Source organism: Dendropsophus ebraccatus, chromosome 8 (assembly GCF_027789765.1).
Source record: "Dendropsophus ebraccatus isolate aDenEbr1 chromosome 8, aDenEbr1.pat, whole genome shotgun sequence".
Classification (NCBI taxonomy): Eukaryota; Metazoa; Chordata; class Amphibia; order Anura; family Hylidae; genus Dendropsophus; species Dendropsophus ebraccatus.
In genome coordinates, this window is record NC_091461.1 from 93,373,354 (window position 1) to 93,386,195 (window position 12,842).

General features: G+C 45.6%; 1 protein-coding gene across 2 annotated transcripts; it reads right to left on the reverse strand.

The window, feature by feature from the left end:
• Nucleotides 1-488: 488 nt before the first annotated feature.
• Nucleotides 489-4,705, reverse strand: LOC138799626 (protein kinase C theta type-like). Of its 2 annotated transcripts, none has more exons than XM_069981076.1 (6): nucleotides 4,415-4,705; nucleotides 2,306-2,559; nucleotides 2,157-2,174; nucleotides 1,499-2,053; nucleotides 1,358-1,401; nucleotides 489-1,214 (listed from the first exon to the last, which is right to left on the reverse strand). In XM_069981076.1, exons 1-6 carry the CDS (start codon nucleotides 4,619-4,621, stop codon nucleotides 1,210-1,212), a joined length of 1,083 nt encoding a protein of 360 aa, XP_069837177.1. In that variant the 5' UTR covers nucleotides 4,622-4,705; the 3' UTR covers nucleotides 489-1,209. The 2 variants fall into 2 exon arrangements, with proteins under 2 accessions (XP_069837177.1, XP_069837176.1); XM_069981075.1 differs by having other exon boundaries at nucleotides 2,157-2,219.
• Between the last annotated feature and the right edge of the window lie 8,137 nt (nucleotides 4,706-12,842).

Consider the following 12,842-nt stretch of genomic DNA (forward strand, 5'->3'; position numbering starts at 1 on the left):
TTTAACACGGAACATGGGTGTGGAATTCCTGTAACAGAGTTAACCCCCTCTCCCCCAGGCACAGGCAGCATTTCTGATATGATGATTGGAGCAGGGGAACTGTATTGATATGTGCATTGCTGTAATGAAGCAGCAGTGCAGCTTTGTTGTTAAAGTGCGGCACATATCAATACTGTTCCCCACGCTCTTCCAGTATTGTATAACAGATGCTGTCCGTGCAGGGGGGGGACACTCCATTACAGACATTTCACGTCCGTGTTACCCTGAACGTGTGAATGCAGCCTTAGTTGTAGTTTTTGATTGTGTCAGTGTCCCTGTGGTGGCCCAGTCCACCAAACACAATGTCAGATTATTGGGTCTTTATATGATGTGATCAGACTAACAGAGGGGACCCGTCTAATAAAAAGGCATTGTGATCAGCAAGATTCCCTTTGACACATTATTTTTACCTGACATAGGAATAAAGACAAGCACACAGATGTAGGGGGGGTAAAAGGAACATTTTATTTATAAATAATGCAAGAGTGGTGCTATTATTATTATTTATATATTTATGTATATGTGTAAATTATTCACCTATCACACTAAACCTATTTTCGGGCTGGTCCCTAACCTGTATGATGTGGGAGTCTAATTTTAGATATATTTTAAGCTAGTGGTAATAGGGATGTGTGACCTAACATCATAAGAAACTAACCCTATTTACGGCTATGTTGATCCAGAGGAAGGCGAAAACCCCATTAGGGGGAAAAAATTCCTTCCTGACCCCAAATATGGCGATCGGAATAAATACCAGGATCGAGCCGGTATCTAATTTACATGTACTAAGTGCTAGGTGTGACTGCCTATACCTATCCTGTAGTGTGTGTGATGTGGATGTGGTGCGTGTGGTACTTACCTGGCCTGTGCTGAGGAGAGTTCAGGGATAATAGCCGCTATTCCGCGCCCCAGGACTACTACATGCGGCTATTGTTCCTGAACTCTCCAGATGGAAGCACAGGCCGCTCCTGCGGGTGTTGATGATCTTCAGGCTGGGGATGTCAAATGCCAGCCCGGGATTGGAGGTTTCCATGGTCAAGGTCTTGGGGCTGTATCCTGCTGGTAAAGGTCCTGCATGAAGATGTTATTGAGAGCGTTGTAGGGCAGCCGAGGTGGCACACAGCAGCAGAGACGTCAGGAGGCTGGAAGCGGGGTATAGTTGGCGCGGGTTCATCCTACAAGACATAAGAGGAAGACGTCTAATAAACTTATATGTACAGCAGCTTCTGTTATCATAGTGGGATGGTCATGGAAATGAACCATCCAGCTACATAACAGCACATGTGATAGGTGTCCTGTGTGTATAAGGGCCACTTACCAGATGGTCGTGGATTCCTACACAGTCTAGATCTTCTCATCCATCTAAGGAGAAATAGAGACATAGTCACTGACAGAGAAAGAAGACAAGGACAAAGATGGAGACCCCAAGCTAACAAGAACCTATTTGATTGAATCTTACCGGGTCCAACTTGGTGACATGTAATTGAAGTCGTCCCGGGGGTGAAGGGTGTCTGTGTCCTCCGGCCACTGCAGATGTTGACTTTGCAGACCTGTCTCCATTGGCTTCCATGGTGGTGTTACTCTCCTCTCCTCCAGTTCCTTCCAGCCGATGGTGTTGAAGAATGGATGCTGCCTGATGTTCCCGCACACACCCAGGCGCTCCTCAGGATTCTTGCGCAGCAGCTTCTTGATGAGATGTTTTCCGTCAGCGTCGATCCAAGATGGAAATTTGGGGTTCTCGGTGGTCATGGCCTTGAAAGCCTGTTGCATGACGGGGCCGTTGTAGAATGGGTGGCGTCCTGTGGCCATCCTGGACAGCACAATCCCCAGGCTCCACCAGTCCACTGCTGCGCCGTATCCTCTCCTAAGAAGCACCTCGGGGGCCATGTAGTGGAAGGTTCCCGCCATTCCATCGATGTTCCTGGAGGCGGTCACCCCATCTTCGGCCAATCCCAGATCGATGATACGGATGTGGCCGTCAGCATCCAGCATGATGTTCTCCGGCTTCAGGTCTCTGCAATGAAAGAAGAGAAGAGAATGATAAATCTGCCCAGTGATACAGGAGACTGTGGATAGATCCCTGCATGACTGAGCAGACAGAGAAAGGGTCTACTTACCGATGGACGATGTTCTTCCTGTGGAGGAACTGGAGGGCACTTACCATCTCTGCTGTGTAGAATCTCATAGAAAAGAAAAGAAAATAGTCATTAATAACACTCTGCTTTAACAATTGCCCTCACCCCCCAGAAGAAAACCAATTCCTTACCTTACGTTGCCGATGTTCAGGTAGCCGCACATCCTGATCAATCCCTCCAGGCTGCCACCGGACAGATACTCCGTGATGATGTAAGCGCGTTCCAGAGACTCGTGTGCGGCATAGAGGTGGCATATGAAGGGGCAGTCTCTGGAGGCATGGAGTATCCGCCGCTCTCTCACGATGACTTCGTTGTTGTCCTCCTTCTTCTTGATGATTTTGATGGCCATGTAGATGTTTCGGCCGGGGACTGATGCCAGGACCACCTAAAGAAAATAAGTCGAGAATACACATTAGAAGACGTCTACAGGAAGGGTGGGCTGTGCTGTTAGTCTGTCAGGTTGTGTTGGTATTGGATGCTCTATTAAGAGATCTTAAAGGCATATTCCACTATTATGTAGCATGAGATGTCTCAATGAGTGGGTTGTGGTCAGTGCAGTTAATATCTCCAGCTACAGATACGCTGCTGTAAGGGTGTATTGAAGCTATAGAAGTCAGTTTATGTAAATGTGCCTTAAAGCAGCCTATTTGGACCTGGCAGTAGATATAAACAGTGTCCCTTCCCCACAGCTGTGATCCCATAGATCAGCTCTATAGGGAATCAGAATCCCCTTTTATAGCAGCCCTACACCTGACTATGGAGATAAAAGGGGAGATGAGCTGTGGGGTGTAAGGTAGTAGTCATGGAGCAGTGAGATCTCTAGATGTCTACCTGTTACTACAGATTAACACTACAGGTAGGTCTGGGCGATGTAGTCTAAAAATGAAATGATGGGTGTAGTAGTAGTGGATGAGGGGTGTAGTAATAGGGGCATAGTGTGAGTACTAGTATCAGGATTGGAAGCAGTAGTGGTAGTCTTAGTATTAGGAGCAGTAGTAGCAGTTTTGGGAGTAGTTGTATCAGGAGTGAAAGTAGTAGTAGTAATAATAGTGGGAGCAGTATTAGGAGTAGTAGTAGTATAAGTGGGAGTAGTAGTAGCAATAGTATTGAGAGAAGTATTAGGAGTAGTTGTATCAGGAGTGGGAGTAGTAGTAGCAATAGTATTGAGAGAAGTATTAGGAGTAGTTGTATCAGGAGTGGGAGTAGGAGTAGCAATAGTGGGAGCAGTATTAGGAGTAGTAGTATCAGAAGTGGGAGTAGTAGTAGCAATAGTAGTGGGAGCAGTAGTAGCAGAAATGAGAATAGTAGTAGCAATAGTAGTGGGAGTGGTAGTAGCAGAAATGAGGATAGTAGTAGCAATAGTAGTGGGAGTGGTAGTAGCAGAAATGAGGATAGTAGTAGCAATAGTAGTATTACCTGGTAGGCGTGGTGGGGGAGGAGTTGGGCGCCATGCCGAGTCCTCACCTGCTCTCCAGTAATCGCACCGTGTCTCTCCTGCCCCGGGGGCTGCTAGGTGCCCAGCTGCTGCGGCTGCTCAGGGTGCTGTCACAGGCGGGTGGTGGCGATCTCTTGGGTGCAGGCGGCTTGGTGACGATCTAGTAGATGACTGGATGGGGCGGGCGGCGGTTCCAATCTTCTGGGTCCGGGCGGTCCGGCAGCGGGTGCACTGACCTGCAGGAGGAGCAGCTTGCCTGCAGCGCCTCTGCTCCCCCTGCGCCCAGGTCAGAGCGATTTCTTTTTCTTTTTTTTTGGGAAATCGAATTTACGATTTTCCAAAAAATTTAAATAGAATTTCAAAATCTAGGCAAATTAATCAAATTAATTTGATTAATCGCCCAGGCCTAACTACAGGTATGGCTAGGCTGACACTGTGTATTTGCAGTTCATGCACTATATATGTTTTATTTAAAAAAATAAAAAAAATGCAAGAAAAAAGATACATTGAACTGATGGTTAATACTCAGTGTGGACCCAGTCTAACAGACCTGTAATGGCTGATAACAGGGAATAATAGATTGGGATATTATAGACATTTAGGGGGAGATTTATCAAGCAGTATTACGGTAGTAACGTCCTCTGTTGCCCATAACAACCAATCACAGCTCAGCTATCAATTTCCCAGGGATTGTGAGTATAGGAAAGCTGAGCTGTGTCTGGTTGCTATGGGCAACAGAGGACATGGCTGCTTGATAACTCTCCCCCATAGGGTATAAAGGGATATGAGAAGTTGTAGAACTTACCTTTCCAAAGTTGCCCCTACCCAAGCCCTGGTGGATGGTGAAGCGGCTGATGGGAAGCTTGGGGTAGGGGCTGGATGTCTCCTCATCCTCCAATCCTCTCCTCCTCTTCTGGATCTTGTCCAATCCAGCGCCGCTCTCCTCTTCCTCCTCTCTCTTCCTCTTCCCGTCTTCTCTCTTCTTCTCCTCGCCGTGTCCAGTGGACGCCATTTCCGCAGTTCTCTTCTCTGTAGACTTCAGTCCAGTCGCTTCGGTCGCCAGTAGAAAGTGAACAGCGGTGGTTGTCGCGGTGACGTGATGTCAGAGGTCATGGGACCCTCAGGTGGCACCTGCCAGGCAGGAGCCCATAGAGCTGCTCTGCCATATACACTGTGCTGTGGGCATCATGAATGACAGTCTAGTGTCCAGAGGAATGACAGGGACCATCATGGCGGCTTCTTCTAGTGCTGTATTAGTAGTAGATGGGGCAGGTGATGAGACTGGTATATTGGGGCTGGCAGTGGTGCCCATAGTTCATCACAGTCTGTATTACCATGTTATATGTGGAGATTATAGTGGATGGCAGCAGGAGAAATGACTGGTTTTACCATCTACTGATGGATGAGACAATACACATGGATGTGCTGCAGGTTTCTCTGATATTCAGTTATATACCTGTATATAGTGAGATCAGCAGCTGCATTGTCACCGCTCATCCCTCTCCTAACACACATCATCTGTTACACTGCTAGTGGGGTCACTGTATATAAGGGATGTGTTATGTATATGGGGACACTGTATATAAGGAATGTGCTGTGTATATGGGGACCCTGTATATAAGGGACGTGCTGTGTATATGGGGACACTGTATAAGGAATGTGCTGTGTATATGGGGTCACTGTATATAAGGGATGTGCTGTGTATATGGGGACACTGTATATAAGGAATGTGCTGTGTATATGGGGTCACTGTATATAAGGGATGTGCTATGTATATGGGGTCACTGTATATAAGGGATGTGCTGTGTGTATGGGGACACTGTATATAAGGGATGTGCTGTGTATATGGGGACACTGTATATAAGGAATGTGCTGTGTATATGGGGACCCTGTATATAAGGGACGTGCTGTGTATATGGGGACACTGTATAAGGAATGTGCTGTGTATATGGGGTCACTGTATATAAGGGATGTGCTGTGTATATGGGGACACTGTATATAAGGGATGTGCTGTGTATATGGGGACACTGTATATTAGGGATGTGCTGTGTATATGGAGAAACTGTATATAAGGGATGTGCTGTGTATATGGGGTCACTGTATATAAGGGATGTGCTGTGTATATGGGGACACTGTATGTATGGGATGTTCTGTGTATTGGAGACACTGTATATAAGGGATGTTCTGTGTATATGGAGACACTGCAGGTGAAGAAAATCATAATGTGAAGGAATATTCTTCCCCTGTTATCTTCTATAATCTACATTTACAGTATCATGGGGGATTCTATTTCATGGACGGGATCAATAAAGTCCTTATTCTAATATTGTTACCAAGTTTTAGATTCTTTAAAATTATTTTGTTGTAGTTACGACCTTTTCTGGTCTATGATCTCAGCCCCCTGACATAGTCGCTATGATGCAGTTATATCATTGCACCTTGGTTTCCATACACTGTGGCCTTTACCTAGGACTCTATACTGAGGTATTATTTATCATTGTGTGGCCATATTTACCCTTTCCTTGTATATCCCATACATGTTGGGTGTTTATAGAGCAGATTTATAGAGAGGAGTTTATCACATCTCACACTGCTGCAGTAGCCGGGATAGGAGATAACTCTGCTCTCCATCTCTGTTAAAGCTTGTTGGCGAAGAATCACCCATCATCTTAGTGTCGGCCTGAGATGCTGAGGCGCCACCAGTGAAATAGATTCTCAGGGCTCACCCCATGGTTATTGTACATATAAATATTCCCTGATCACATATGAATAGCATCTTTATTTTACCATCTAATGTAGTGGGGAAGCCAGAGAGAGGTCTCCTCAGCAGCTGCGTCAGTTACTGAGTAGAGTAATATCTTCACTTGCTGTTTCGGATTCAGGGGGTCAGTATAGTCAAGTCCTACAGATCATTGTTTCTTAATCTGCGGTACATGTATCACGGGGTACAGGACGCAAGTTAAGGGCGTACTTGAGAGGTATAAAAAAAAACTTGATTTTGGCGCTGGGACTATTTTTCAGCAATGTCCTGACTCCAATCACTAGAGCTCCTGACTCCACCATCTTCCTTTCTCCAGCAGCAGATCACCAGCATTCTGTACAGGGGGTGAGGCTTGGTGATGCTGCTGGGGAATGGATGGAGAGCGGGTGGACGGCCTCAGGAGCGTCACTGATTATTAACATGTCTCAACCCGCCCTCCCCTAGCTCCTCCAACCAGCAACTCTGGCTGCAAGGCGCCATATATCTACCTTCCAGGGGTCATGTATCTGCCTACACGGGTCCATGTATATACTGTAGCTGCAAGAGGGGAGGTATATGCAGGGCCGTATTTACCACTAGGCACCCGTGGTCCAGTGCCTAGGGCAGCACCTTGCATGGGGGCAGCACCAGGGTGCAAGGGGAAGAAAACTTTTTTTTTTTAGTCTCCCACCTCCTGTTCAGACTTGCCAGTAAATCTGATGACCTAGGGTAGGAGGTATGGTCAGGTCTGGTGTGGCGGTGTTGTTCAGGTTTGGTATGGCTGTGAGTCCTGGAGCTATTACCTACCAATCTTCTAATCCTGTGGTGAAAATTCCTTTAGACAATGTGCAGACGGTTTTAAGCTGTTAAATACCATGTAAAATGCCATTCAGACAGTGTTTGTACATGTAGAGAAATGCATGTGGCTGAAACCACGCCCCAAGATGGTGCGTCTTCAGATTTAGTGCCTAGAGCAGCAGCAGCTGTTAATACGGCCCTGGGTATATGGCAGCACAGGAGAATGTATCTGGCTACAATGGGGTATCTTGCTGCAAGGGGACATTTATCTGCACCACCAGCTTATGCAAGTCCAACCCCCTCACCCCCACTGTAAGTGCACCCACAAGTTTTGTAGAAGGTTTGTATATGTGATCATTTCCACCCATTGGGCATGGCCTCATCTTGTGACTAATTTACAATGTTAAAAATTTATACCAGCGCAGACCTTTTGTAAATTTAGATTTTGCATTACTAAAAGGTGTGCGCCTCTAGGCTATGTTCACACAACATATTTTTATGAAAATAACAGCTTTCAATTATGAAAATGGCCGCTCCTTTCACATTGAAACATTGAAATGTGTTGCATTAAAGTCAGTTGTTTACACAATGTATTAACCCCTTAAAGCGTAACTGTCATGTTTTTTTTTAATTGCAGAAATCAGTAGTATAAGCGATTTTAAGAAACTCTGTAATAGGTTTCATCAGCCAAAAAAGCCTCCTTCTGTACACAAGAAGCAATCTCCCAGCCTCCCCCCCCTGACTTCTTATCTGTGCATTATCAGGCAAACACGTCTTCATTACAGAGAAGCCAGTGAAGACGGGCTCTGCTCTCTCCATTGTAAGCCTATGAAGGGGGGAGGGTCTGAGGGAGATGAGGGAGCAGGAAGAGGTGACATGAAGGTCAGCTGTTTGTAGACTCTCTGGGCACCTAAATCGCAGGATTCAGGGGTCAGAAAGGTCAGTGCTTATCTATGAACTTACTGAGAGAAGATTGCAGGGTGTTGTGCTGTGCAGAAATCCTCCGTGCTCAGTCACTCCTAACAGCCCCTCCCCTCTCCATAGCCACATAATGGAGACAGAAATCCTGCTTCATTTGATGTGAGGGGGGAGGCTGGGAGATTGCTTTTTCAGTACAGAAGGAAACTCTTTTAGTACATAAAACCTATTACAGAGTTTCTTAAAATCGCTTGTACTGTTGATCATTAATGTTTTCAGAAAAATGGCCCTGAAATGACAGTAACGCTTTAAGGACAGAGCCTGAAATGGCCTTAATGACAGAGACAAATTTTATGAAAATGACCTGTGTCACTTTAGTTATTAATAACGTCGGGATGCTTTTACCTATCCGGCTGATTCTGAGATTGTTTTCTCGTGACATATTGTACTTTACATTTCTGGTAAATTGGAGTCGATATTTATAACGAATATTTATGAAAAAAAAACGTGAAAAATTGTGAAAAAATGCATTTTTCCAACTTTGAAACTTTTTTGCTTATACAGAAAGTGGTTATACCACATAAATTATATATTAAATAGCATTAGCAACATGTCTACTTTATGTTGGCGGCATTTATTAAACTATCTTTCATTTTTTTTAGACAATAGAAAGCTTAAAACATAAGCAGCAGATTTTCAGTAAAATTTCAAAATCAGATATTTTTAGGGACCTGTTCAGGTTTAAAGTGTATTTGAGGGGACTGTATGTTAGAAAGCCCCACAAAGCACCCCATTTCAGAAACTGCACCCCCCAAACTTTGCAAAAGCACATCCAGAAAGTTTTTTAACCCTTTAGGGGAGTCACAGAAATAAAAGCTAAGTGTGTAAGAAATTAAAACATTTTAATTTTCTGTGCAGAGATTTTATTGTAATCCAATATTTTTCATAATTATAAACCTATTACCAGAGAAATGCACCCCAATAATTATTGCCCCGTTTCTGCAGTTTATAGAAATACCCCATATGTGGCCCTATTGCGCTATTTGACACAACCACAAGCCTCAGATACAAAGGAGCGCCTAGTGAATTTCAACGCCTCTGTTATACGTGGTCATTTTTGACTGTACCACTTCAGGCTGGCAGAGGCTCTGGGGTGCCAAAACATAAAAAACACAAAAAACATAAAGACACACCATTTAGAAAACTACACCCCTCAAGGAATGTAACAAGGGGTGCGGGGAGCATCTGGACCCCACAGGTGCTTCACAGATTTTCCGAACAATATGGTGTGAAAAAAGAAAAATTTATTTTTTACACTAAAACGTTGTTCTAGCCTTCAATTTTTCATTTTCACAAAGGGATAAAAGGAAAAAAAAAACACAAAACATGTAGCGCAGTTTCTCCCGAGTACGGAAATACCCCACATGTGGACATAAAGTGCCAAGCGGGCGCAGCACGAGCCTCCAAAGGGAAGGAGCGCCAATTGGCTTTTGGAAGCTGGATTTCACTGGAATGGATTTCAAGGGCCATGTCGCATTTACAGAGCCCTCGTGCGGCCAAAACACTGGAAACCCCCCACAAGTGACCCCATTCTGGAAACTACACCCCTCAAGGAATCTAACAAGGGGGGGAATTGAGCATATGGACCCCACTGGTGACGGGCACAAATGTGGAATAATGTGACGTGAAAGTGAAAATTTTAATTTTTTCACTTTCATGGCACAAATGTGCCTGTCATCAAGGGGTCCATAACCTCATTGCACCCCTTGTTAGATTCCTTGAGAGGTGTAGTTTCCAGAATGGGGTCACTTGTGGGGGTTTTCAGTGATTTGGCAGCACCAGGGCTCTGTAAATGCGACATGGCGTTCATCATCCATTCTAGCCAAATCCAACCTCCAAAATCCAAATGGCGTTCCTTCCCTTTGGAGGCTTGCCCTGCACCCACATGGCGCTTTATGTCCACATGTGGGGTATTTCCGTACTCGAGGGAAATTGCTCTACACATTTTGTGTGTTTTTTTCTCTTTTAACCCCTTGTGAAAATGATAAATTCAAGGCTAGACCAACATTAAAGTGTAAAAAATGTAATATTTCATTTTCACGCCACATTGTTCCACATTTGTGCCCGTCACCAGTGGGGTCCATATGCTCACTACACCCCTTGTTACATTCCCTGAGGGGTGTAGTTTCCATAATGGGGTCACTTGTGGGGGGTTTCAACTGTCTTGGCAACACAGGGGCTTTTAAATGCAACATGGCCCCTCGAAATCCAATCCAGCCTCAAAAAACCAAATGGCGCTCCTTCCCTTTGGAGGCTTACCCTGCACCCGCATGGCGCTTTCAGTCCACATGTGGGGTATTTCCGTACTCAGGGAAAATTGCTCTACACATTTTGTGTTTTTTTTTTATCTTTTAGCCCCTTGTGAAAATGAAAAAATCATGACAATGATTTAGAGTAAAAAATTTTAAAAAATGACACTAAATGTTTGTCTAGCCTTGATTTTTCCCATTTCCACAAGGGGTTAAAAAAGAAAATAAATGCAAAACGTGTAGGGTAATTTCCCCTGAGTACGAAAATACCGCACATGTGGACATAATGTGCCATATGGGCACAGGACAAGCCACCAAAGGGACAGAGCGCCATTTAGAGGCTGGAATGGAGGATGGAGGCAATGTCGCAATTACAAAGCTCCTGTGCGGACAGTAGAAACCCCCCACAAGTGACCCCATTCTGGAAATTACACCCCATAAGGAATCTAACAATCTAATGTAGAATCTAACAATCTAATGTAGAACATGTGGTGTGAAAATAAAAAATACCTTTTTTTTCATTTTCACGTCCCAAATGTGGCCGTCACCAGGGGGCCATATCCCCACTGCCCCCCTTATTAGATTCCTTATGGGGTGTAGTTTCCAGAATGGGGTCACTTGTGGGGGGTTTCTACTGTCCTGGCTGCACAGTGGCTTTGTAATTGCATCATGGCATCCTCTAATGGGAATGGCGGCCATACCTATTTAGCTGGGGAAAAGGGACAATTCTAATTTATTTGGGGGTATTAGACCAATTATTAGTTTATAAGGTTGAAAATGACAGGTGTCCATCAAATTCAACCTGTGTTGATCCAGAGGAAGGCAAAAAACCCTCGTGAGGTAGACGACAGTAGCTTCATCACTGGGAAAAAATTCCTTCCCGACTCCATAATGGCGATCAGAATAATCCCTGGATCAACGTGACCCCTGAAATAGGAATAAGGGACAGAATTTAGATAATGTAGAACCCCAATGACGTGTGGTACGCCTTGAAGCGATCCAGTATGCAGAGGCCGGGGTGATCAGGACAGGTGTCACACTGGAAAATGGCGTCCTTCCTGATCCCCCTGTTACACCACACTGTGCACTTCTGGGGTTTCCCGTTCTCCAGTGTGGGGGACGTCACCTGGAAAATGTTGTCCTGGTGCGATACGGGGTCCCTCATATCCAGAAGCGCTGGGTCCGCTGCTAAATATTAGGGCATTATTACGGCTTCTGATATCTTTGGATCGTGCCGCAAGCTACAGTAGCTCGGGCAGCGAGGGACCGGAAGAGGGGGTGCTGGTATAAAAGATATCCCCGTACAGGTGGTAACCTTTATCCAGCAGTGGGAAGATCAGTTCCCGAACGATCTTCCCACTAACTCCGAGGATGGGAGGGGAGGGGGGGGTATGCAGGATTCCGGTGTCCCTTCCTTCATACACTCTAAGGGTACATGCACACTGCGGAATCACAACAGATAACCCTTCACGCATTCCGCAGCTGGCACCCACCGTCAGACTGATGCAGGCGTGCATCTCCGTCCATGTCATAGACTCCATTCTATGCACGGGCGGATTCCGCTCTCCGACCGACCAATGTGTTCATTCTTTGGATGGACGATGGAATCCGCCCGTGCATAGAATGAAATCAGTCCGCCGGCGGGTGCCAGCTGCGGAATGCACAAAGGGTTATCCTTCTCCATTCCGCAGTGTGCACGTACCCTAAATCTGTAAGTGTACCCTGAGGTACTATCACAGAGTTTGTAGAATTTCACGCCATACCGTCATCTCTTATTGGGATGGTACTGGTGGAAAAGACGTGTCTGGGGGGCAGCGTACGCTACGCTACCCCCAGAAACGTCACTGGATGATGAGGATGAATAGAGGAAAGAAGGATCCCCCCATTCATCCTCTCTGGCTGTTTCAGTGTCGGAGGCAATAATAGTGTATGCGTCTGACGCCGAAAACACCCGGGGGCCATCTTTATACGGGGATTGGTATATGGGGTATGTGTGTAGTGTAAAACTTTATTTCGTGTAGTGTGGTGTAATGTGTTTATTTACGTTTTTTTTGACAGTAAGAAAAAATATCCCTACGCCAAGAAAGGAGCTGCTGATAAATGCCGCACTTATGTGCACCACTTATCAGCAGACAGTGGCGGTAGGATATAGGGGGGAAAAACGCCCCTACGCCAAAAAGGAGGAGTTGCTGATCAGCGGCGTACTTACGTGCGATGCTGATCAGCACTCAGCGGCGTTAGGGTGAATAAAAAGAAAAGAAAAAAAACTTGGAAAAAAAAAAACTTTTTACCCCAAAGCAAATGATCAGTGTACACTGATCAGCCGCTAGGGGGCAGTGCAATGGAGCTAGCGGAGATGGCCGAAGATGGGGGCGACGGAAAAGCCCGAAGAGCTGAAGGTTCCCGACGAAGACCGAACGAACCCGGAAGTGGCGGCGACGAGGAGAAGAGGACGCGCGGGACCGGGA

Bases quoted from the DNA above. Each gene is read 5' to 3' on its own strand.
- LOC138799626 (XM_069981075.1), bottom strand. From the start codon at position 4,621: ATGGCGTCCACTGGACACGGCGAGGAGAAGAAGAGAGAAGACGGGAAG. The intron at 2,560-4,414 runs GTAAGTTCTACA...TATTTTCTTTAG, and splicing joins GTAGGGGCAACTTTGGAAAG to GTGGTCCTGGCATCAGTCCC. The intron at 2,220-2,305 runs GTAAGGAATTGG...CTTTTCTATGAG, and splicing joins CTGAACATCGGCAACGTAAG to ATTCTACACAGCAGAGATGG.